General features: G+C 35.8%; 1 protein-coding gene across 4 annotated transcripts in view; it reads right to left on the bottom strand.

Annotated features, from left to right (window-relative positions):
- The window catches only part of LOC123306453 (transcription factor kayak), a 54,636-nt gene that overhangs the window by 26,847 nt on the left and 1,992 nt on the right, over window positions 1-25,797 (bottom strand). Inside the window, exon 1 of one of the 4 annotated variants that reach the window (XM_044888459.1) lies at window positions 10,846-11,201. The exons of the other annotated variants lie outside the window; for them this stretch is intronic. Coding sequence (XP_044744394.1) covers window positions 10,846-10,944 — 99 coding nt within the window. The 5' untranslated portion in view covers window positions 10,945-11,201. Of the gene's footprint in view, window positions 1-10,845; window positions 11,202-25,797 lie in introns of those variants that run through there. 4 annotated transcript variants of the gene reach the window in all.

The raw sequence follows: 25,797 nt of genomic DNA on the forward strand, positions 1-25,797 counted from the left end.
TAGAAGGGAACTACTTTGCTGCTTTTTGCGCATCACCCTCTCCTGGTATGAAAAATCGGCTATCTTTGTGCAAGAAATTCCGCAATGCGTGTTTCCTAGAAGACAATTTCTAACCTCCTGTCGCAAATGGGCATTTTATACGTCCCACGCAACGAAACAATGGTTCGCTAACAGGAAAACAATAATTGATAGTCCTTGAACACTTCCAACTGTCCTGAATACTGAGAGGAAGAGAATAGCTCCTCGAAGTGAGCAGAGAAAGTGTATTCGCATCTGTTATGGGAAGAGATATGACGCACGTGGATGACGTCATCGAGAATCCTACAGGTGAAGACGGGGCATTATCTTGTTGGAACAGTTAACAGGAGGCCAGGCAACGTTGCCACGTCGATCGGGAGATTACATGAAGCACGTTTTCAATCCAGTGAAGAAATCACAGTCGTCTCTGGATTTTGGATATGCTGGACAATTTTATGTACACGGTGTCCGAGTTGAAGTGTGCCTATACCCTTATTGTGGAAACTAAAGGAGCTTGAAGAAAACTTTTATGTAATCGATTGAACTTTTATTTTTTATAACCCACCTTAATATAGGGTGCCCCGTTTTTTCCCTGTTGGTATCAACTTTTTATTTTAAATGAAACACCCTGTATATCATTGCATATTTGAATTCCTTGTCAAATTTTAAGATAACTTTGGTCTGACAACCATGGTCCTATATAGCACCGATTCTGAGATATTCGCATTTTTCCTAAAATTTTGACGGCTGTAAGTGCTCACTCAAATAGCCTGATACTAGTTTTTTAATGAATGTATCGAAACCAAATTTTGTACAGATCTTGTCAATATATTGGATCATACGTTACATTTCTATTTTTAGCAATCTGATATACAGGATCTTCAAAAATTAAAGTTAAAAATTCAAATAGAAGTTCAATCAAAACTCAATTTTTTCAAATGGCAACCTATATTTTTTCTTGTTCATCATGTAGAGCAGGTTAAAATGAGCAAAAAATGTAGTAATTTTTTTTCTGTAATGTGAATAGTTTCAGAAATATGGACGAAAAAAAGCATTTTTCCGTAAGAACCAACGATTTTATTATTAATTAGTGTTGTTGCTTTATTTTTTGATAAATTTAATTAACTAGATTGAATAATGAAAGACAAAAAGACTCTTTTACTCATAATCAGTACTAGCTCCCAATAAAATCAAATTATAAATCAATTTAAAAGGGACACTCAACAAACGAATACATTTTTCTCAAAATAATCAAGTCTAACAACAAAGAGAAAACTCAAAAATACACTATTCGATAAGTGCTAGTTTCCATGGATACCATATTCTATCAGCTCAATTAATTAAAATATCGTTGGTTCTTACGGGAAAATGCACTTTTTCGTCAATATTTCTGAAACTCTTCACATTACAGAAAAAGTTTGAATACATTTGTTGCTGCTCATTTAAACCTGCCCTACATGATGAACAAGAAAAAAATATAGGTTGCCATTTGAAAAAATTAAGTTTTAATTGAACTTCTATTTGAATTTTTAACTTTAATTTTTGAAAACGCTGTATATCAGATTACTAAAAATAGAGATGCAACGTATGATCCAATATGTTGACAAGTGCTGGGCAAAATTTGGTTTTGATACATTCTTTGGAAAACTAGTATCAGCTATTTCAGTGAGCACCTACAGCTGTCAATATTTTAGGAAAAAGTAGAATATCTCAGAATCGGTGCTATATGGGACCATGGTTGTCGAACCAAAGTTACCTTAAATTTCGACAAGGAATTCAAAAATGCAATAATATACAGGCTGTTCCATTCAAAATAAGAAAGTTCAATCAATTACAGACAAGCTTTGTATTCAACTTTTTCTTCTAGATCCTTCAGTTTCCACAATAAAGTATAGGGACACTTTAACTCCCTGTACCTGTACCCTCGCCAGCCTGGTGACCAGTTCTGACACCTATTGAATTTTTCCTATACGGGTTGATACGGGGACACCTCAAATCTGCACAAATCATCATAATCTTTTATCTCAGAATCCGCTGATACGAAAATCACCGAATTTGGTATACACAGGAGTTTCAAGATGTGCAAAATCTCATAGTGATATCTACCTATTTTGGCGATAGACCCTTTTAGGACATTTTTTACTGGCCACAATAGAGAATCCGCGATCAATTTTGCTGCCTCAATTTCGGGACACATGTATATCTTCATCTGAACGGAACTTCCAAGTGAGAGAAAGAGCAGAAAGAGTTGCGCCTTATCCGGTTTCCAATTGATATTACACAATTCCCGCCTTGTCTCGGTCGACTTGCCAATGTTGATCACATTTTGCGATATCGGTTTTTCTGTTGTCCTTAGCCGCAATACGGTTTTTTTTTCTCCGTATTAAGGTCGGTGAAATTACCGTCGGCGGCTGCCGCATAGGTTGGACAATGGAGCATTATTTAAATGTTTAATACCGAGTTGAATTTGTGCTAAACATGACTTATGGCGGCCGGCTTTGCTTGTCATTTCTCCACGCCCTTTTGGAGACAATATTCAGTGGCAGCAGAGTCCGGTTTCGAGTATTCAGGAACTGAACCGAAGACAACTGAAAAAATTTGGCCAATCGTTTTTATTCGGTCGTGCACTCAACCTTTTTGAGCATTGAATTGACCGGTTCAAGCCAAATATAAGAGAATGCATCTGTGTCTGTACCTTTTAAGCTTGTTACATACATGCTACGTAACTTCTTATCGTAACACACTGATTGTAAGACGGAATTACCTACGTTGTTACATGTTTTGTTACATGTCTGCACCCAGCTTTACATCTCAGTCGAACTGTGGAAGAATGTCTGTGATCACATAATTAATATTCACAGACGTACGTTAAAATTCTATTCATATAGATGACTCTAATAACAGGTATTGTACGTTATGGTAAAATGGAGAAAAATCAACCTCTAACCTTCAAATTCTAGAAATCAGACCTTTCCCAACATCTGGATGTTCTAAATATGCAAAACGTGATGATATTGCCAAGGTGAAATTCCCAGATGAATTGCATCACCGAGAATAGTTCCGCCAATGGAGAAATTGTTGGATAAGCATAGAGCATAAGATAATTTACTCATCGTTAAATTTCATGGATATTGAAATCGATATTCTGGGTGATTGGATCTCTTAATTACCCATAGAGAGTAATTATTGGATACACAAACCACTTTTTCAATATCCTAGATGAATTTTCCTTCCACGATTCTTGAGGAAATGGAAATTTCAGTGAAAGAAACCAATAAAAACGCAGTATTTTCAACCTTCCTCAGGCTACAAAGAAAAACAACCTGAAATCGAAGTTATCACTTTAGAGGGATAGGTAATTTTGTGTATTCCCGTAAATATGACTTTTACGTAGAGTAACAATTGAATTTTCTCAAAAAAAGCACAATTACAATAATAAACGAACATGTAATTTATCAATCACTCCTAAAGTGTATGTCATTGATCTTCAAATACATTAAAAACAAAAAAAAAATATTCAATTCAATGAGTTTAACCATTTTATTCTTATAATAGGAAAGGGTTCATAAAAAACTCATCAACAACAAAATCATCCTTAGTAACAAAAAGTCTAATCTATTATCATTTAAGAAAACTATCTTCCAACCCTTGTAGAAAGTGTACGACAAACTTTTCATGGTTTTCCACCAACTAGCTCATTTCTTATACTGCCTAGACGTTATCCAACGTTTCATATAGGTTTATTCGACTGGAATTTCAACTTTTCGATATTTTTTCTCCATTATTTGATCGTATTTCAGGTTAGTGATCTCTGTGCAAACACAGAGTGATCACTCCCATTAAAATTGTTTTTACATGCGGGTTTCTCTGAATGCGAAGACCCTAACTGGGTGGTCATTTATTTATTGAACTTAATTATTAATTTAGCTACCTCTTTGAACGAATTAATTGCTTTATGAGCTAGATATTCAATTTTTATTCGCTCAAGTGGAAGGGTAAACTTTCAAATAAGTTCAGTTGTTAATTATCGTGTATTCATTTCAATTCCGAAACTGCACCTCAATGATTCTCTGCAATTGTCCAAATCGGATATTTTCATTGAAACTCAAACGAAGCTCTAAGGAAAACTAACAGATGCAGATACGAATGAAGATAACGAGAAGAAAAATGCTCTGCTCACAACTCAGCATGGTTTTATTTCGCAGAAGAAATAAGAACGATAAGGTGGCCATTCAGATCTGAAGGCACCTCCATTAACTAAAAATGAGTTGATAATGAGCGATACCAGCTTTGTTTCGAAATGATTTACTTTCGGTCGTAAAAAAACTGTAGTTTCGAATAAGTCCTAATCTGAAAAAGCTCTCTGGGTATGGGTACAGCGTGGAGTAACATAAAAACGCCACTTCTAGAAAGTTCATTTCCAGCAAAACCCATTAGAAGCAGAGTGGATATCTTTGTTGACAAATTCGAACAATGGGTACGGTATGCTAATTGTTACTACGGTGTTCTGTTACTGGTTCATTTCAGTAGATAAAGCGCCTTAATGGACTCCGATGGATGCTTCACAGAAACGTATCGAAGGAATTATTATTTATAGTTGGATTTCGAAACAGAGCTACAAGGTGTCTCGTCGTATACGGTAGTTGGACTTTTATAGCGCATTTTAGGGGACATTTAACCACACTGCTCAAAAATTTACTTACTTTTTGCTCTTCAATCCAATTTCAGTATTGATGTGCAGCTAGAACAAAACGGATGGACACACTTTCTAGCTCTTTTTCAGAGAAACAAATAATGGTGAAAACCGTTTTTTGATTTTGACGACTTCGAAAAGTTCTCATAACTTTTTTGTCTTTGAAGTTACAGATCTGAAACTTGATCCTTCTACAGGCACTTTTTCACAAGGAACCCACTGACGAACTAAAAATATTTTTTTATTTCGAATCATTAGGCGAACTTTCGTTACTTTTGAATTGGAAAACACATTTTGTCAGTAGATTCTACGAATAAAAGTGCCTAAGAAGGTTCAAGTTTCAGGTCTGTAACTTCAAAGACAAAAAAGTTATGAGAACTTTTCGAAATTGCCAAAATCTCATTTTTTGCCAATAACTCAAAAACGAATCATCGTAGGAGGCTACGGTTTTCACCATTCTTTGTTTCTCTGAAAATGAGCTAGGAAATGTGTCATCCGTCTTTTTCTAGCTCTTATAGTACCCGAGATCCCCTCAATAGACAACGTATATGCCCACCCTGTACATAACTTAAGGAGAGGCATATGTTTGCGTGGGACTGACACAAAATAAGACACATAATGGCTTAATTTAAAAAAAATTACAAGAAACTCGAGTTCGACATGCTTTTAGAAGCCTTCCAACTTGAACAATTAGTGATTTCTTTGAATGAAGGTTTAACTCAATCTACTAACTTTCTCCGGGTTTCGCAAAGTGTAGTTAGTAAAGCGTGGAATCGCTATCATACTAGTGGAAGTGCTGCATATACTCATGGGGGTGGAAGAGCAAGAACTACAATCGTCTCACAAGTTCGGCTAGTAAGGCAAGACGAATCCCTTCTTCACAGCATCCCGAACTACTCATTCTGGAAACTAACGGTAGGATACTTTCTGTTCAAACAACGGAGTAGGATGCATAGACTCAATTTGAGGGAAAGAAGATTAAGTAGGAATCAGGGGCGTATATGTGTGATATCCTGCAGTTTTTACAAGGATGTATTGATATCTAGTAAGCCTAGACCAGTTCCATGCATAAAAAAAATATTGCGTTACCATAGCAACGAACAATAACTCATTAGAAGTGTCAGTGTGAAGTTTGAGGTTAAAAAAGTAAATCAGAGTTACGCAATAAATTAAAAGAAAGAAGATGTCCACCGAAATTGTGAAAATCGAAAAATTGGAATATCGAGTCATCATCAAGTACCTGTATTTCAAAGGGTTAAGAAGTGAGCAGATTTACGAAGATATGCTCAATACCCTTGGTGATCAATGTCCTTCGTATGCGACCGTGAAAATTTGGACTGCAAGCTTCAAAAGAGGTAACTTTCCCATTGTAGATGATGACCGATCGGGAAGGCCAGTTTCTGTGTCAGTCCCCGAAAATATCGATGCAGTTCATGACATGATTTTTTCAGACCGTCGAATTGGGCTAAAACGGATATCTGAAGCACTGAATATTTCATACCAACGCGTTCATCATATAGTTCACGTCAATTTGGACATGAGAAAAATTGCTGCAAAATGGATCTCCAAATGTTTGCATGTTGACCAAAAGCGTGCAAGGGTAGAAGCATCGCGTTCGATCTGTGCTCGATTTTAAAACGATGTAGACTTCTTAAACCGAATTGTTACTTTGGATGAGTCTTGGGCACATTTCTAAGATCCAGAAACAAAGCAACAATCGATTTAATGGCGACACTCTGGTTCTCCAAGACCTGAGAAGTTTCGTGTCCAAAAATCTGGTGGAAAAGTTCTTGCTTCAGTTTTTTGGGATTGCCACGGAGTAATCATGATTGATTTTTTGGATAAGAGTAGAACAATAACCGGAAATTACTATTCGACATTACTGACCACTCTACGGGAAAAAATTTAAGAGAAAATTCGCGGAAAGCCATCCAAAGGTGTTTTGTTTTTGCAAGACAACGCCCCTGCACACAAATCTCATATTGCCATGCAAAAAATTCATGGTTTAGGGTTTGAATTACTAGAGCACCCCTCTTATTCACCAGATTTGGCTCCATCCGACTATCATGTCTTTCCTCAACTGAAAAAAAGTTTAAAAGGTCGTAAATTTTCTTCCAACGAGGAGGTAATAAAAGCTGTGGAGGTTTGGTTTGCAGAGCAAGAAGAAACATTTTTTTTGAAAGATCTACAGACGTTGCAGGTTCGATGTAATAAATGTATCCAATTAAGCGGAGAATATGTTGAGTAATAAAATATTTTGACATTGAAATTTTTTTTGGTTCTATAGTAGGCTAAGAATTTTTCAATATATCCTCATAGATCAACCCAATACCCCTGTTGCAATGAACTAGGTGAAGGAGATCACCAAGAAACAATAAATCTAAGGATTTTCCACATGTTTACTAAGTGGTGTTCGGAGATTTTTGAATTAACAGTTTTTTTATGAAAACGAGGGTTTCCAGACAGGCGTGGAAGAAAATATGATACTTGGAGTACTTGGGACTCAAGTCGCACAGAGAAAATCCCCTGGCAGGATGGTGGAGCAGAAACAACAAAACCAGACCGAAGAATTCACGAAAGACAAGTCGGAAAAGCGCGCGTGCCTTCGCATGCATATAAATTGGCTATTTTCCTTTGTTCCAAATGGCAGGGAGCACTGACAAAGGCCATTGAAATACAAATACGTAACGCTCGACCGACACGAACCACAGATAAGAGGTAAGAAAAAGAGTCCGCGCCGCCTTGGCGAACGTAAAAATTCGCGTCCGAAAATGGTGCGATATTTATTGAACAAATAAAACAAAAGATAATGGAGTTTTCCTGTTCTGCATCGAAACAAAGACCGGAATACTGATAACGATTTTCCATACGTGATTTTTAACGAAATAACGAGATAATCTATTACGCCAGGAGAGTTTAAATAATCGTGATAAATGGGTAGGAATGGCTGGAAATCTGCACGTGTTCAAAGCGATACAGAAACATGGTTGGCTTTATTGAAAACTAACAATGGAAACAAAAGACGTCCGATAACTTTGTAATCGTTGGCTCTGATAAGACGTATCGACACTTTGGTGCCTGAATGTGGAGTAAAAAAATGAAGGATTATGGCTAGACAATGGAAAGTTCAACAATGAATTTCGTTTTATCGAAATTGTTTACGATTGCAGGACCACCGACGGTTCTGAAAGAACCCCACGTTCATTCTTGTGATTCGCAAGAACTTTTTGCCACAGAATCGTGCAAAAAAACAATACTCCAATATGTCATAGGAAAACTCCCGAAGTTTTTCCTAAAACACCCTCACGCTCTGGAAGCCCTAGTTAGGTATTTTCATTCCCACTAATAAACCTTTAGACACGAGCGTGAAAAATGATTTACCGACTAAATTTTCCACATATTATAGTGGTAGGAAATTATTTTTTTATTTCAGTGTATGGACACTATGGAGTTAGTCATTGACTTTAGCAGAAGATTCCTGAGGTCAAAAGAAAAATTTTTCCCTTACCATTTATTCAATTCGGTTCGGACTTTTGTTCGGGCTTTCGAACATCCATAAAAAAATGTCATTTTTAGTTATATCTCACAAATGGTTTTATCGAATGAAATGATCTTCGGAATGTAGATTTTGTGATGAATCTTCTCTGGAGGCAAAATTCCACCACAATTTCCAGTTTCTTCATTACAACCATTTCATACCATGAAAATACCAGAAATTCATAGAACCCAACTCTTAAAAGTACCTAAGTTGAACGATCACTCATGAATAATGACCATTTTGAAAAATAAAAGTATAATTTGATAGCAGAAAACGCTAACACATCGCGAAACAATACTTGACTGATACAATCTACATCAACATTGAAATCCTTGATCCTGAAGTCGCTGAAACATTTATTAATAGAATATTTCCGCTGTTTTCTTCCCATTTTTGAAGTAGCATTCAATAATGAATGCTTTTTGCATGTCGGTTTGAACCATTTTTATAATTTACTGATAATTTCAGTACAACAATCCAGAGCGCTGGACAGTTTACCTGGAAAATGGTACCGAAAAGAAGCAAAAGACTTGGTTTAGACACAGAGAACATCAACCTTCAACCGACGAATTTTTTTACGTACCCACGTTACCTACTAATCACAAATTAAAATCAACATTGCTTGATTTCAGCTCAATTCGTTAATCAGATACTAGAAGAATACATAATAAGAAACCAAAATTTCAGAGGTTTAATTTCTTTATGCTAACAATTTGAGGAAATTATTTCAGCGTATCCCAAGAAAATTGAAACCCTAATAAGGTATTTCTGAAAATATCATGCTGAAACCAAGATTTTTCACGTAAATCTTTGTTCAGATCAATACCTCATTCGATGCTCATATCGTATAGCATTTTTTCGTTTACTTTCGTGATGAAGATTTATTTATTTATTTGTTTATTTATTTATTTATTTATTTATTTATTTATTTATTGTTTGAATTCAAAATGTAATTTTCATTTAGAAGATTGGAATTTTTATGGTGTTATTTGCCAAAAATCACTAAATTATAAATTTTGAAAATTTCAAAGCCTAACTCCCGACGTTTTTTTTAAATGGATGTTATTTTTTACAAACTACGAAACTTATGTCTTGCCTTCGGAAAACTGAAAAAATTATTTAGACATCTATTCGATTTTTCTGCGATGTCTAAGTGAGCACCTATACATTCCATAGTATTCTTCAATATTTTAGTGGTAGTATGTTGGCTGTTAGAAGTTGGTGGTGCTTTATATTTCTATGAATAGTGATATTTCGAAAAATTCATTTGCATCCCTTGCAAGAAACTTCTTTATTCGATACCAAACATGATGCGCTACATAAATAATTTTTCCTCTCAAAAGTAATCTAAAAACGTGAAAAATGCTATGAGAAATTTTATATCTGTCAGTTGCGAACTCTGAAAAAGAACTAAGAGGAGAAGAAGAAATAATATTTATGACTGAATCAAAAGGATGCCAGTCGATGAATTGTTTCAAATATATTGGGAATAAAAGAGCGAGAGATTAAGAGAAACACCTACAATAACATTCAATTAACTAATTAGTGTAGGTACTGCAGTTAATTTTTCCTATAGTGGGCGTTCGAAAACCGTGTCAGTTGCATGTTTGTCAGCTGCATGTGGCCAATTGAAAATTCTAGTAGAATCCGGTAAGCATCAACCATAACTTTTTCAGCTTCATTGGAATGATTCGCGATTTCGATTGAGACTTCCACGAATTATAAGAGTCACTTTTGGCGAATCAACAAGTTGTGAAATCATCTAAATTCGTTAATTACTGACCCATGCAAATTGTGGAAAAAGAGAGATACGAGAGAACGAAATCTACAACCTCCGTACATTTAAATCAGAGATATTCATGTAAAATAATTATAAAATATGAAAAATTACTAGTGAATATTTTTGTTGATCGATGTATCAGAGAATCAGAGGGTAAAATTCAAAACATTCAAAATACACCGGAGTCATTTTTCGTTTTACTCAGCCTGAAAATAGTGGAAATACGCCGATTCAAAACATTCGAGAGTAACGTTGGTTGCCTAGCAATTCCATCATATTTCATCACTGGCATTAGAAATTGAAAGTGCTCCTACACTTCGCGAATTTCATTCTCGCGAGTTGAAAAATGTGTTTACCGCTACTTCTAGAAAAAACATTCAATACCACATGTGAATGTGTAGACATAAATTCAATCAGGACGGTGTTGGGAGAAAAGTTACCGAATTTTTTCAATGAAAATTGAAAATTTTAAGATAGGAAACGCAATTTAACGAATTAGAATACAAAAGTACCGTAAAGCAACCTCGACGTGTTTCTGATTAATTGAACAACAGAATGACGTAAATATCGCTCGAATTTCCTGTTCGATACAGCAGAAACTTCTCTTACATTTCTCATAGATAGTAACATGAGGAAAGATAGCAACACGAGGAAAAAACTTTAAAGCAGTTGCCAAGAACCCGATCAATCAACATTAACAAATCTCGGATTCACAGCGCACTCGATAAATAATATGTTTACATTACTGATAAGCGATCGATCAAATATTGATGAATCACTCATCGTCGAGGATCAGCGGATGGAAAAAGGACTCACCATTTTCTTTCTGGAAATCTCGTGGTTGTAAAAATAGTCACTTTCGTAGCTGTGAGTGTCCTCCAAACCGAAATTCAGGTAAGGCACTAACTGAGACATAAGTAGGCTATGGAGCGATACGAAATTCGAAAAACGAAACACACAATCGTCAGTGACGCGTTACGCGTACGTCAATCCGCGGAATACCAGTACAAATAAACGTTCTAAAAGTTTAATTCACAGACAAGGTCGTTGTGCGACAAAATCACGAAATCGACTCGGAGGCAGCATGTACTTCGGATCGACTTTGCCGTTCGAATGTTGAAGTTTGAAAACGGTACGCGCGAAACGGCGGGGCCGGTAGTGGATCGCGCCGCGGCGTGACGTAAATTACACGCCGGCTGGGGGGAAAACGTTCCCGGAATGAATTTCGTTCGATTGGAACTGGTTCTGGTCGGAGAGAGGGACACACACACGGTTTTCGGCGGTTTTCTGGGAAATTCGGAAGTGGGTGCGGAAGATCGGCCGGAGAAAGGCTCCTCCACCTCTTGCGGCTCTTCTTCCATGAACGACGGCGATGCCTCCGTGATTGGAATACCGGTTGCGAAGGCGACCGTGTGGGTTTTTCAGGGATTCCTGTGAAAACGGCGGCGATTCTGCACATAGGCCTATTGTTCAACGCCTTCACGTTCGTTAGGATAGATCAGGCATAAAAACGGGTGAATCTTCGCAAGAAAAATGAGGAAAACATTGAGGAGAAATCAGAATCTTTCGCGAGCTTGGGAGCTTGATAAAATTTATAACCTGGGGCCCGATTCTCAAATGTCTACTGGATAAATCTCGCATGCGACACTACAAAATTGACCAATGAAAATCTACCGATTACTGCGGGAATAACCCGAAGACATGTGAGAATCAAGCCTCTGGACGGACACCCATCCAAGTACTGAACTTGCCTGGCGCTGCTTGTATACCGAGAAAAATATTTTAGCAATGTTTCCAAAAATACAGGTCTGATCATATCGTAAGTTGATACTTAGCTTCTTGGCTGTAAAATAAGGTGAGTTTTACAACTGTGTCTGTAAACAAATGCGAAGGACTTACGGAGGTGATTCCTCGATGAAAATAAGCAGGGGTAGTTCCTATAAATTTTTTTCGAAATCGACCTCCCTTCCATGATACAGCCTTTGGAAGGCGATGAGGAGTTGACAGTTTATAATTTTTTTTACGGGTTCTAAAAAACACAGTCATAAAACTATACATAATATGAACCACTAAGTAGGGGAAAGTTCCTTTGAATTGGACAGCCCATGAACCGGACGCTACAGTTTTCTACTACACTGGATAGTAATTCAGCATCCTTTACGTAAATCCCATTTTCGCAAAATCGATCGAGATCTCTTTGAAAATGGCTGACCCTGTGGCTCGCGCCTTGTTGCGAAAATGGGATTTACGTAAAGGATATGCTAAATTACTATCGAATGTAGTAGAAAACTGTAGCGTCCGGTTCATGGGCTGTCCAATTCAAAGGAACTCTCCCCTAGATGTTATTCACACAATTTTTTTAGATGTCATAATTTTATTATTAGGGGTTGAAAATACCAACCCCTTGTTATTTTCCTTCAAGAATTGTTTTCCTGGGATAGATTTTCGAATAATAAAATTCTCTTATGGTTTCCCATTCAATTCTGGGGAAAAAAAGTCTCTTGCAAAATTTCGATACTTTTCTCGGAATAAATAAAAACTTACAAAAGCAGTTCTGATCATTGTTCATTCCATTTCATCGTATAAGTCTTCCATAGAATGACTACCACCCGCTAAAATACATGCATCAACTCTCTGCCACATAGACCTTCGTATACTGCTTGTAAGTTTAAATTTATTCCAAGAAAAATATCTACTGTATCGAAATTTTGCGAGAGACTTTTTTCTGCAGAATCGAATGGGAAACCATAACAGAATTTTATTTTTCGAAAATCTATCCCACGAAAACAATTTTTGAAGGAAAATCATAAGGGGTTGTTATTTTCAACCCCTAATAATGAAATTATCTACCTAAAAAAATTGTGTGAGTAACATCTACTCAGTGCTTCATATTATGTATAGTTTTATGACTCAGTGTTTTTTAGAACCCGTACAAAGAATTAAAAACTATCAACTCGACATCGCCTTCCAAAGGCTGTATCTTGGAACTACCCCTGCTTATTTTCATTGGGGAATCATCTCCCTAAGTCCTTCGTATTTGTCTACAGACACCCTGTATACGTTTCCATTTGAAAAACGGTTGGATGAGGCTGTCGCTGAGAAGTGAAAGAAAAACACACAATTTTTGCCAGAAATTGAGGTTAATCAAAAATCGATTGACGAGTTTCAGCGTATTAATTGTTCTTACATGATTTTCTCCAGAAGTTTTCTTGTCATTCATTAGAGAAAATTATGAATCATGTAATATTCAATCCCTGATTGAAATTTGCAACGTTCTCATAATGATCCTGATGCTGAAGCCAATGTTTCATTCACGATAAGCGCAAATGATATCTATAAATACTGTGATACAAGGTTCAAAATTTAGTTAGGTGCCCAAAAACAAATCGAATATGAGCTGTTAAAAATACATAAATTATATATTGGGTAACATATTGAGTCGATACATACTTGTAAAGAATAAGAGCGCCAGATAGTATAAACTCGGAATTATAATCATTTTTCCTGCTGAATTACCCATTCATTAACATTTGAATTCTTCCAGGATTGTCTTCGAATAGAAAATTAATTGATTTATCGCAAATATCTCTTAGAGGGTGAATAATTTGAAAACACGGGAAATGAATCTCACAACCACCAGGTAAAAGGTTTTCGAAAATGGAAAATGTTCTCAGTCACTTCTAAGAAGAATGAGCATTGGCCCTGATTAACATCAACGTTTGTGAGAATCGACGAGTACTTCCCTGCATGTCATTGAACAGGCAAAATTCGCTAAAAATGGAATTGAAAAATGAAGAGACCCATTACCTTATCAACCTAGTAATCCAGATATGCGCTCCATCAGATAAAACTGAGTGTATGCTCTGGAGAAATTCAATTCAACTTTGAAGAGAGGATGAGATTTTAATCCGAATGATTAATCTATGGAAACACTTGAAGCGGAAACATCCAAATCTTATATGTCAAATGAAATCTGGAATTCTGATCATGGTACAATATAAATATGTGCTTTTATTTTTGCTCGATTTGTTGTCTTCCAGAGATCTCTCTTTAAAACAACTACTTCTAGTGACATTGATATAAGTATAATACGTCACACAGTGTAGTTAATGAGATACGCAATAGAAATATTTTCTTTATCCAGAAAATAAATGTACAAACGTTAAGTTAGATATGTATCAATACAATTCCAAATGCTATTAAGTTGAATTCGCGTTAGATTATTGAGTATTAAAGTCAATTGTTAGATAAAAAGTTTGAGAACTGATTGTTAGTCCTCACCATTCGTTTTTGAGAAGAAATTATGCCACTCCTACCACGACCCAATGCTCCCAGCAACCATAAATCGATCGTCGATCGAATTAGCCGTGAAATATCACACAGCAAGAAATATTTACCAAAACTAATATATCTTAAGTGTCTCTCAAACTGTTAAATTTTTATGGATAACCCAAGGTAAAGGAATAAAGCATTCCTTCAAGCTGAGATAACAAGGAGTTTAATGTCTCCCCATTTATAATTGGACCGCTGAACAGTGGCTTGGTGAAATATGAATAAACCCGTCAATAATGACATTGGAGTTGACTGACAAAGAAACTATTGAAATGGTGTCAATTTTTCATATCATTCATATTATTTTTAGATTACCTGAACGTTTCTATCTTAGGTAATCATAACAAAAATTATAAGTAATTTTATGAAAGTCCCCGCCACTGGTAAGAATCAATTTTTGATGATTTCCTTCATCCATTAACTCCCATGTGCTAAATATCATTCGAATCTGCCAAATTTTGACAGAGCTATTGCGAATTTGCTTCAGTTTCTCACGAACGGTTTTAACGAGTTGAATGAATTTCAGAATATAGTTCTTCATTTATTTGATGAATCTTTTTCGAACACAAGATATCACCCACGTCTTCCAGTTTTTTCATTATGACTTTTACGTACCATAAAAATACCAAGAATTCAAAGAACCAAACTAAGTTGGACGCTATCTAATAAATATTTGGACGTTTTTTGAAATTGAAGTATTCTTCATATTTACTCGTATAATGCGCCGTTTTCGAGTAATTCGATGTTCAAAAATGAAAAATATCTGTGATATTCGGAAAATTGGGTACTTTGGCTGAATGCAACTCTGTTTAAAAGATGCACAGATGTGTAGTATCATAGATTAAGCTTGTTATTACGAAGATCATTATGAAAACTTAAAATGGCTATATCTTTTTATCTGGGCCGAATCGGAAAAAATGGTATAGGAAAAAAGTAATCCTTTTGACCTCAAGAGTCTACAGTTGAAATATTCGTACGAGTCAAAGATTCACCCTGTATTCCTGAACAGACAAGCACTCAAATTGAATTTGCTCTCGATTGAGTAAAGATTCGTACGATCCGTATAAATCGCATAGCATAGATAGATCAATCAGTATGAATCATCGGTCACGACGAGCCGCCACTGGTCCGTCCCATAATCGTGTACCGGGAGCGTTACATAAAATTTTAAGATGTATCTGATAATTGCTGCTCGGTGGGCATTTAAGTGGGTTCAAATACCGCCATGACCGATGACCCCCCTGACCCCTCGTCCGGCAGATGGTCGAAATTAAGACAAATAGAAGGAACGATTAAAATAGAGTGGCGCGAGCGGGCCATAAAGGGCCTAGCCACTAACGCGGCAATCCGCCGTTTGATATAAGTACATAAATAGAATAGAACGTGCATCATTGACAATTGACTTCGCGGTAATCCGATGACGTTATTGGTCGATCTCTGGTGAATATTAAAAACCCCGATTCTTTATCCCAATTACCCAGAACTATATCAATGGCGTGCAGTGAAAGGCGATAATAATAATAATAATCAATGACCATATTTCTAACACATACAACTAGCACAACATACCTGTTACATGTTACCTAAAGACCAAAGAAATACCACTTATCACATGAATTCCAACGATCTATGAATTAATTACATTTCAAACCGAATTTCTATGCATAAAACAAAGAACAGTCAAATATTATTCTATGTTTTTTGAATATATTAATTCTATGTTCTCTGAATATATTCATTCTATGTTCGAAGTCAGTCTATGTTCGAGGTCAGTCTATGTTCTAACAAGTTCTAAGCTTCGCGATCAAGACGCGTGAAGCGTCTTTAAGCGGTGCTATTCGAGGGAATAAGTCATGACGTCAGTATCTGTATCATCTCTTGGATCACCACCGATTTACCAGCCCCACACTGAAAAATAAGAACAATACTGAACAAACATCACCCTAAAAGCTCAATAGATCGAACAGAACTGCCACGACATCTTTGGGTTTGAGGAATTGTTGATTAGTCCAACCGTACGTCTTAGGACTTTGAGAATATTTTCAGAACAAGGCTACTTCATCAGAACTTCATCGAGTTTGTGATGCTGATCTACTGCGTTGAATCAGCAACAGGATAACTTAAAAATCGTCCAACATTCTCTACCAAAGGCAAAATGCAGACTCTGATCGCCATGCATAACACCAGAATTAGGTCAATCAGGATTACGTCGACATATCTGCGTCGAACCACTGGTTGACTTCCGGAAAGTTGTTTCCCGATGGCTTCATCAAGTGTGTTTTCTGATCTAGCTCTAGGGTTTAGAGTTACCATGACAAGGTCTGTTTAGTTGTTAAATAGAGCATTTTCCGAACCAACTGAAGCAGTTGATTTCCCCTTTTGAATTGCCGACTCGGTGCTTACAAAATTACGATACAGTTTTTGACTCGTACATACCATTTTTTCTTATTCTGCCCTGATAAACAGACATAGCCATTTTAAGTTTTCATAATGAGCTGTGCCACCCCTGGGAAAACAAAATTACCTTCAGAATAACTAGCTAAATCTGTGACAATACACATCTGTGTATCTTTTACAGAGTTGTATTCCGCAAAAGTACCGATTTTTTCAAATTTCACAGTACTTTTTAATATTCCTATATCAAATTACTCGAAAACGGCTAATTATACGGGAAAATATGAAGAATACTTAGTTTCAAGAGTTGTGTTCCTTGAATTTGTGGTATTTTTATGGTACATTATGGCCATAATGAAAAAACTGGAAGACGTAAGTGATATCTTGTGTTCGAAAAAGATTAATCAAATAAATGAAAAACTATATTCTGAAATTCATTTAATTCGATAAAATCGTTTGTGAGATAGAAGTAAAAAATTTTTTTTTTATCATTTTTCAACAGCCTGTATCTTTCGAACCGAGCCGATTCGGAAAAAATGGTAAAGGAAAAAAGTGTTCCTTTCGACCTCAAGAATCCACTGTTGAAATATTTGTACGAGCCAAAGACTCTCCCTGTATATGATAAAGAACATATTTCACCCATTAGAATAAGTCTAATGGTCTTAAATCCGGAACTATTACTGATTTTTTAGCTGCTCACATCCCAGAGCTTGATGCTAACCCCGCCACTGCCACAATTTATTCCTCATTTCAATGAATACTAATTATTGAATGTTCCCTTCTAGCAAGATTACAAGAATATGCAATGATAATACGAATTGAATTGTTACTTATCTTTGCTAATTTGTCCGTTCCGTTGTGTGAAGGCGGTAGAGTGTAAAATAAACTTATCGCATTTCTTCTAATCGAGTTGATTTCATTTCATTGGCGTCATTTGCCAAAAAACGGATTTGTAGTAGCGCCAGGAAGTCCTCGTTTTATTCTTTCTGATAGGATTCCGAGTACATAAAAGGTGATCGGTAGTCAGCCTTGAATATCGGTCGCCATTTGTAGTCCTGCGGTTTGCAGAGAAGACTTTAGATCATTATGGAGTCAAAAGTCGTTTCCGTTGTTTATAAGCCATTTCATAAATTCATTTTGCATCGGTTGATCCTTTGTTTGACAACGATATGAATGGTACGAGGAGGTTCAGAGAAAACCAGTTGAAAAACTAAATGAAAACAATGGTTATTTATATTGGTAAGTAGCATCAGAATAAGAAGGAACAGAAAGTCGATATTTCAATAATCTTCGACGTACAAGTACGTGTGTCATATATGGTCAAGCAATAAAGGAATAGTAGAAGCTATTTTCACACTTAATGAAGACAAAATTAACCTTCACAAAGATAGCTTGTGGAAATGTTTAAAAAGAAAAATTGTTGAACATAACATTGCTATTCTCTTGGTTCCTTGAGAATATCCAGGAAAGTATACAAGAAATCTTTCCACAGCCAACAGAGCTTTTGAACAAAATTGATCCAGCAATACCAGCGATAATATACGCATAATATCTTGAGCTTATCAAATTCCATTGTTTTAAGATTTTTCCCCAACAATAAACATTCTCCATCAGAGTTTATTTTCCCTTCCATATCTTGCGGACCCCAGAATCGACTCATTTGTTATGACTATGCAAACTAATGTTCGTTTTGTTCAAATCTCGATTCCCAAAAGATAAATAAATATTTATCCTTGATTTAAGAAAATAGCAGATGGACATCAACTGTGATCACTTGAAATTATATAAAAAATTATTATTTTAAAAACTACACATTTTGCTGCGGAAAACCACAATATACAGGGAAGAAAGTTTAAGGAGTCAAAAAATGGTGACGGTTTTCCGAGTTAGACAATTCTTAGAAACAATTTTTAATTATTTCTTAGAAATCAGAAAACGGGTGGAAATTAAATTGTCCCAACTATTATACAACATTAAATTTTTTTCACCCAACTCTCTACTGTTTTCATTGTTAGGTAGTATACACTATTGTGGTAAATGAATAATAGCTCAACAAAAAGTGTAGTGTCCTTGAAGAAACATTTAATAACACTGAATAAATGATATACACACTTTTTATTAATTGAATCGAATGAGCTCTAACTGGAACTTATCCACAAACAAAGGAGCTGACAAAGTTTTACACTTTGGCAAGAAGCCTCATTAGCAGGGAATCCCGGAATGAAAATAAATTTCTTGCGTCGAATGGAAGTGTCGTATTATAATATAAACGTTCATTCAAGGTAGCTGGCCCGAAGCCAAGATCTTCAATTCCCTGTAGAACGAATTTTAACGTGAATGATGACCAAGCCAAGCTGACAGAAATTTTTTTAAACGTGCCCGATTTCAAGAGTCAAAACACGTCAATAATTTCTGGTTTTTAAACGATATTGTCTCATTCTGTATGACAAAACTAATTCGACTATCTTCCGAATCGAATACAGGGTTTTCATAACTGATTGTAACATTGCAGTCGGCAGCACAAAATTGTGAATAGTTAGAATAGTAAACTTTAAAAAAATATTTATTGATGAAACAGTGGAACGATCTAGAAAAGACTGTCACAAATTGTGTTACAAGAAATTTCAACACGATATCACCATATTTCATGATTTTTTCCTTTATTTGCATATTGAAGTCGATTCGAATTTACGTCATATTAACCATGAATATCGTTTTATCCTCGAAGATGATCACGTATAGATATCCAATTTCTTCGCCGACTTTTTTCCAATCGAAGCAAATTAGTAATTCAAATATTATTTCCAAGATTAATGTATTTGAAATATGATAACTACACCTTGCTAATTAGTTTCTTATCGAGAATATACCAACATTAAGGCGATTAACAGAATGATAAAATTATTGAACGTTCACGTCATTCACATACTGCGTTTTAATAAATCGATCAGAAGTATTAAATTTGGTTGTGAATGATGAATGCCTAGAACTGGTTAAAATTATACCTATATAATACACATACAAGATTTTTTGTATGTAGAAACATAATAAAGGAGGATTTAAATCCATGGATTTAAATTCGCAAAAAAATTTGGGAAAGATCTGCAAATTGTGAAGACAAATGTTGAGTGAAAATCTGGCTTTGGTGGTCAGAAAAAAGCATTCCAATGTTATACCGTTTCAAAACAGAATAATTTATAGTTTCTGTGTTTTTCTCTGAAACCACAGGTTGACATGAGATTATTTAAGTATTTCCTAAAACAATTAGAGAGGAAAAACCATTACACATCGGATTCAAAATCAATCAATTCACAAACGCCCAAAAGATTAGATTAGAGTTATAAACAAGAGCTATGAATCAACCTGTCTGAAGAAAACATGTTTGTTACCAACTTCTATGGGTTGAGGGAGTAACTGAAGACAGATAAAAGTGTTTTTCTTCAAATCGGCTCCCATTATTACTCAACGCCTCGAAATGTGATACGTGAAGACCAAACAAAAGGAGTTTTTACCCTCCAATCGAGAAAATCTAATCGCTATAATATTTCTTCAAAGTGCTATCAAAACTAAACAAATATTAAAGCAAAAAGCATTAACTGTCAGGTCCTAGGAAGGCATTGAGTCGAGTTCCATTTCAAACGATAACGATGATAACAGTCAACTATACACTACGTTCTTAAGAACATGACCTACCTAAGAAACAACTTTCACCAGTCAAAAAATGAGATATTTGATTTGTCTAGCTGATTTTACTTGCGTTCAATTTCAACCCCCCTCAAAATAAGTCGATTATATAGAATCGAGTTACTTTTTGTGGCTATAGCCACAAAAGGGTTGTTGTTTGTTTTGTCCCATCAGTTTGAAAATCAGTAGGAAGTTGAATCAGAAATTGTACGTGGCCAAATTATATTGGTAAAGAAGGGTGGATCTCTTTATTTTCATATTATTATTATATATACTGCTTCGAAAAATACGTCTCTTAGGACTTCTGCTCATATTGTATACTATACAGGGTGAGTACATATATTTCAACAGAAGATTCCTGAAGTCCAAAGAAGCACCTTTAATCGTTACCATTTGGCTCGATTGAAATCTCGGTTGAAACGATGAACAATGTAATTTTCAGTTATATCTCACAAACGATCCTATCGAATGGAATGATTTTCGTGATACAGTTTTTCCGAGAGTTTTCCATTGATGAATCTTCAACGAACACAAAATTCCACCTAAATCCTAAAGTTTCTTCATTATGACCAATACTATAAAAATTCCAGATATTCAAAGCAACCAACTTTCAAGATTAAGGTGAAAATAAAAGTATTCCTCATATTTTCTCGTAATATGCGCCGTTTTCGAGTGAATTGATTGGGTACTTTAGCTGAATGCTTCTCTGTCTAAAAGATGCACAGAATCAACCTTATAACATAAAACATCACAGATATGTAGAGTCATAGATTTAGCTTGTTATTCTGGAGCATAGGCATAGAGAATTTCTCTATGTCTGTGTTCTGAAGAGAATTTTGCATAGATTCCATGTCTATGGAATTTTGTTCTCATTGTAGTTTTCTATGTTTGTTAATTTGACAAAGATCATAGACATAGAGACTATAGAGTCTCTATTCCATAGACATAGGTCTATGGAATACTCAGAGAAAATTTCAGCTTGCACCTTATCTCACTCATTAACATGTTTAATGAAATAATCAAAACATTGCGTTTATTTCAGTAAGCTGACATGCAGAAGGGCTGTTGACTGTTTACTTTTCATTCAACTTTGGCAGAAAAAGTGTTCAAAGAATTCCTCGAAATGAGGTTAGGTAAGTCCATAATTTACTTAAAGTTATGGACCAATGAACCTCATTTTATCATATAAAATACTTGAAAAAACATATTCTCCGAACTTCATTCCGAATCGCATCATATTTATTTTTATTGGGATACAACACGATACTTTCAACGAAACCTCCCATCAGTTGACCCTTTGAAAGCAACGTTTTGGCGAACGTTCAAATATTCAGGATATTTGGAAACTTGACCTATAACCAATAAAAATAAATAAATTTCCAGGAAAGAGGGATCGTATATTAAATGTCAAGGTAATGAATCTTGACGTGATAATTCCAGCATAATAACTGATAGATAATGCTCGAAACAAGAGGTTAATTAAGTACTAATTTCCCATTGTAATACGCATTCTAGAATAATACGTAGATATGATTCATTTCATTCATTATTTCGGATACTTTGTGCTCGTGCGAGAGGAATTTCTTGAAGAGTGCTCATTTATTCGAGCTCTATCGATACTTTTTTTAATTATTAAGACATATCATACTGGGTATCCCAAAAAACAGGAGCTTGAGCTGGAACCATGTGGATGCCTTGTAAGTAATAAGAACGGCCATTCTTCGTAAAACCTGACCTATGAAGCCGTCGGGCTCAATCCGTACCTGACCACCCCCGCAATCATTCCATCGAACACAAAGAAGGGTGAAACAGAAAGCGGATTAGGGCATGGATATGGTCGCAATTTAGGAAACGGAACGCCATGCCTTGCTTATCGATTTTCCGGACGAGCAAGGTCAAGGGAGATATGGAATTGGGGGTTGAAGCGAAGGGCATGCGACGAGGGTGAAAGTATACTCGTTTTTCAACTGTAGCATTGGCACACCGTGATCAATTCCGCGTACGTTGTCTGGCGCTATTGGGCACCGCCCCCAAGATCGATGGTTGATCTTTTTCGTGGACATAGAAATATAGACATGTCTCTATGTATGTCTATGTTCGTTGATATAAATTCACAATTCCATGACTTGAGAACTATATGATATAAATTTATGAAGTAAAATGTGTCGTTTTAGCAATAAATGCTTGGTTCAACTTTCGAGAGACTGATATCAACTGATTTATGATATCAAAGATATTATTATTATCATCACATCCTTACGTTATACTTTCGTTTTCAACGATACCTGTTATAATTGAATATGTCGTTAATTGATGAATTTACGAGTTCATCTATTTACTATGAACTTGACATAACTTTACTACGTACATTCCATTCATAAACTTCTGTTGAAAGAAGCGACAAAGGCATTCTTCAAGTTTACAGTAGATTAAATAGCTATTCCTTTCTCGAAATTCTTCCCAATTCCATACCATATCAAGCACGTGCTGCATAACTTGGCGCCACTAATTCCATTAGTGTTTCGACGACCAAATCGAAATTATGATAAAAGAAATCAGGGAATTAGTTCTCCGGAACCCATTCTTACTGGATTTGTCCAGGAATTTGTTCTTCCTTTTGGACCTGCAAAATTCTGAATTTTCAATGCTACTTTATCGCGTAAGCTATCAAAAAGTCTTTCCTGGTATGCAGGGTATATACCCCGCGGTTTGTTTAGTGGCTCCAAAGATATTTTGGCCCAGTAAAAGGGGTTCTATAACCAAAATATGTAACACTACGAGATTTCGCATATCATAAAACTCCTGTGTACAAAATTCTGTGGTTTTCGTATGACCTAATTCTGAGGAAAAAAAGAAGACACAAATTGAAAATGATCCTTATTTTGTCTAGAGAATCTGTGACCAAATTTCAGAATAATAATGAACTAGAGTTCAGTTCAAATTTTGTCACTTTTATGAACTGAATGAGTTTCTTAACTTAACGCACAAAACTATTTGATATTTTCGAAGTGATATCGAAAACATGCCTCTTTTCGGAGGGTGGTATTTGTCAAGGTCAAAAAAAGAGATATTTATGTGAATCGTTTCTCCATGAATGCATTCGAAGTACACAGTTCATATATGCAAATGTAGATAGGTACCACTTTTAATGGATAGCTATCAATTCCTTGACCTACGATTCATTGTTTATTATGCAATAATCACAACTCTGCAAATTCGACCGAATTCTCGCATTAATTGTTTCTACTATCTTTCCAAATAAATTTCTTCACATAATCACACCACTTAAAATCAAGGAATTCAATTATTCGTTTACGCTCGTTCATCAAGGAGTTATCTTGGATCAAACTAGAGTTTAGCTATAATAGTAATATCTGTAGAATATACGGGAATATGATGAACCACAGAAATGGAAAACAAGTTTTCTTCACGAAGGGTTGACAATGATTATTTTTGTCTTGCCATATGCCTCGTGATGCGGGATCCGGGTTCAAGGCTCGCTCAGACCAAAAGGTAGACATATTTTCAAAATCAAAACAAGCAATTAGTAAAATTTGAATATTTTATTTGATTCATTTCTTTGGCCATTTATGCTGGTAACGCAAATGAATTCCAGAACACCATACCCTTCAAATATACCCCGTTTAACCCCTTCACACCTACGCGACAAAAAAAGGACGCCTACCCCTACGAGATGGCTTCGACGACGCCGTCTACGGAACATCGTCCATCCGTCTGTCGTGTTCCACTGACTGACCACCCCCACGTTTCGTCGCGACGCCCGTTGCGACGGTGGCACCCCACAGGCTGGCTCCCTAGCTCGGCCAGATCGATCTAAAGGCCGGGGGTGCATAATAAGTGGTCGCACAACGCGAAATGCCACGTGCTATTATATGAAATTGCCGCTCGTCAAACGGGGTTGTTGTAATTGTCGGTAGATCGACGTAATGGCGACAAACGAATTTTACGTAACTATACAGTGTGGCCCATCGAAAAAATCCACCGGGATATTTTCGAATGAAGGAATTTTTCCGGCTGCTTCGTTCACTTCCAAACTGAAAGATCAAGATCTATAAATGTCAAATATGTTTTATGATCATGGCATAGATATCTTTGGAAGGGGTATGCAAGATCGCGACGAAAGGCGAAGTGAATACTTAAAACTGAGCAACAACACATATTTTTGAAACACAGAACCAATTCTGGAACGCATACGAGGTCGTCGAGAGACGATAGCATAGAAATATTAGAAAACAGTCGACACGCTTCTTCTTCTTCAGTCGACAATCCTGAATGAAAGATCATTATTCTGTGATATTTACTATTTGAAGTTTGCCGAGCAATTAATTTTCTATGACTTCAATGAACGTTGCCAGTTCTCCTTGATTAAAAGAATAATATTTGCTAAAGATATTTTGTCTAATTCAACCCTATCTAACATAAAGAAAGATTATTCATTTATCGAGCCAGAATTACATTCCCTCCGTTTCGAATCCAGACCTGACATTCGAAGCTGGCGCCGTAGACCATTTCCTCACCCCCTGCAAAAGACGGCGCTGATACTTCGGCGAATTCACCTGCCTCCCCCTTTGAACTTGGCAAGGGTCTAGATTCGCGAATAAAACAAAGCATTTTTCTTCGAATACGATATCTTTAGATAAAGGGGAGATCCCACAATCACGATTTCTTTACTTGAATTCATATAATGATAATGAATTTTGATGAGGTTTTGATACCTTCACAGATGCCCTTCTAATAGTGTTTGAAAATTTCAAAAATCAGTTATTCTACGGTTACTTTTATTGAGAGATGAAAGACTCGAAAGCTGACCTTCGAAAAATCTTGAAAAATATGGGTTTAGTTAAAAATTCGTCAAGACCGAACGGTTGCGCCGAGATGGATGAAATTCTTAGATTTAGCACTAGAAGAGTTGCTCTTCCAGAATATGTATCACATTTCCATTTACTTCTTCAAAATTTTTTCAACTCAAAAACACCGAAAGCCGAAAATCAAGACAATGTGTTGTTTCCACTGGATATATGGAACTACATACCGAAGAAAGTCGATCCAACAAAACGTAATTTCTCCATTTCAAAGTTAAATTTCTGATAGCACTACTTGAAAATTTATAAGCAGTGAATACTTATGATGAAATTTGAAAATCAAGGAATCTATTATCAATAAAAATATTGTGCAAGTACTTAACAATGTTAACAAATTATTGGATGTTAATATTTTCTGCAGATCACAGGTGAAATATTTAGGACAAGAACAAATCACAAATAATTTACATAACTTTTTAATACTTATTAATTATTCATTATTTCCAACTTCATTCAAACGATTATATTTAATACT

This window comes from Coccinella septempunctata, chromosome 2, assembly GCF_907165205.1.
Source record: "Coccinella septempunctata chromosome 2, icCocSept1.1, whole genome shotgun sequence".
Lineage (NCBI taxonomy): Eukaryota > Metazoa > Arthropoda > Insecta > Coleoptera > Coccinellidae > Coccinella > Coccinella septempunctata.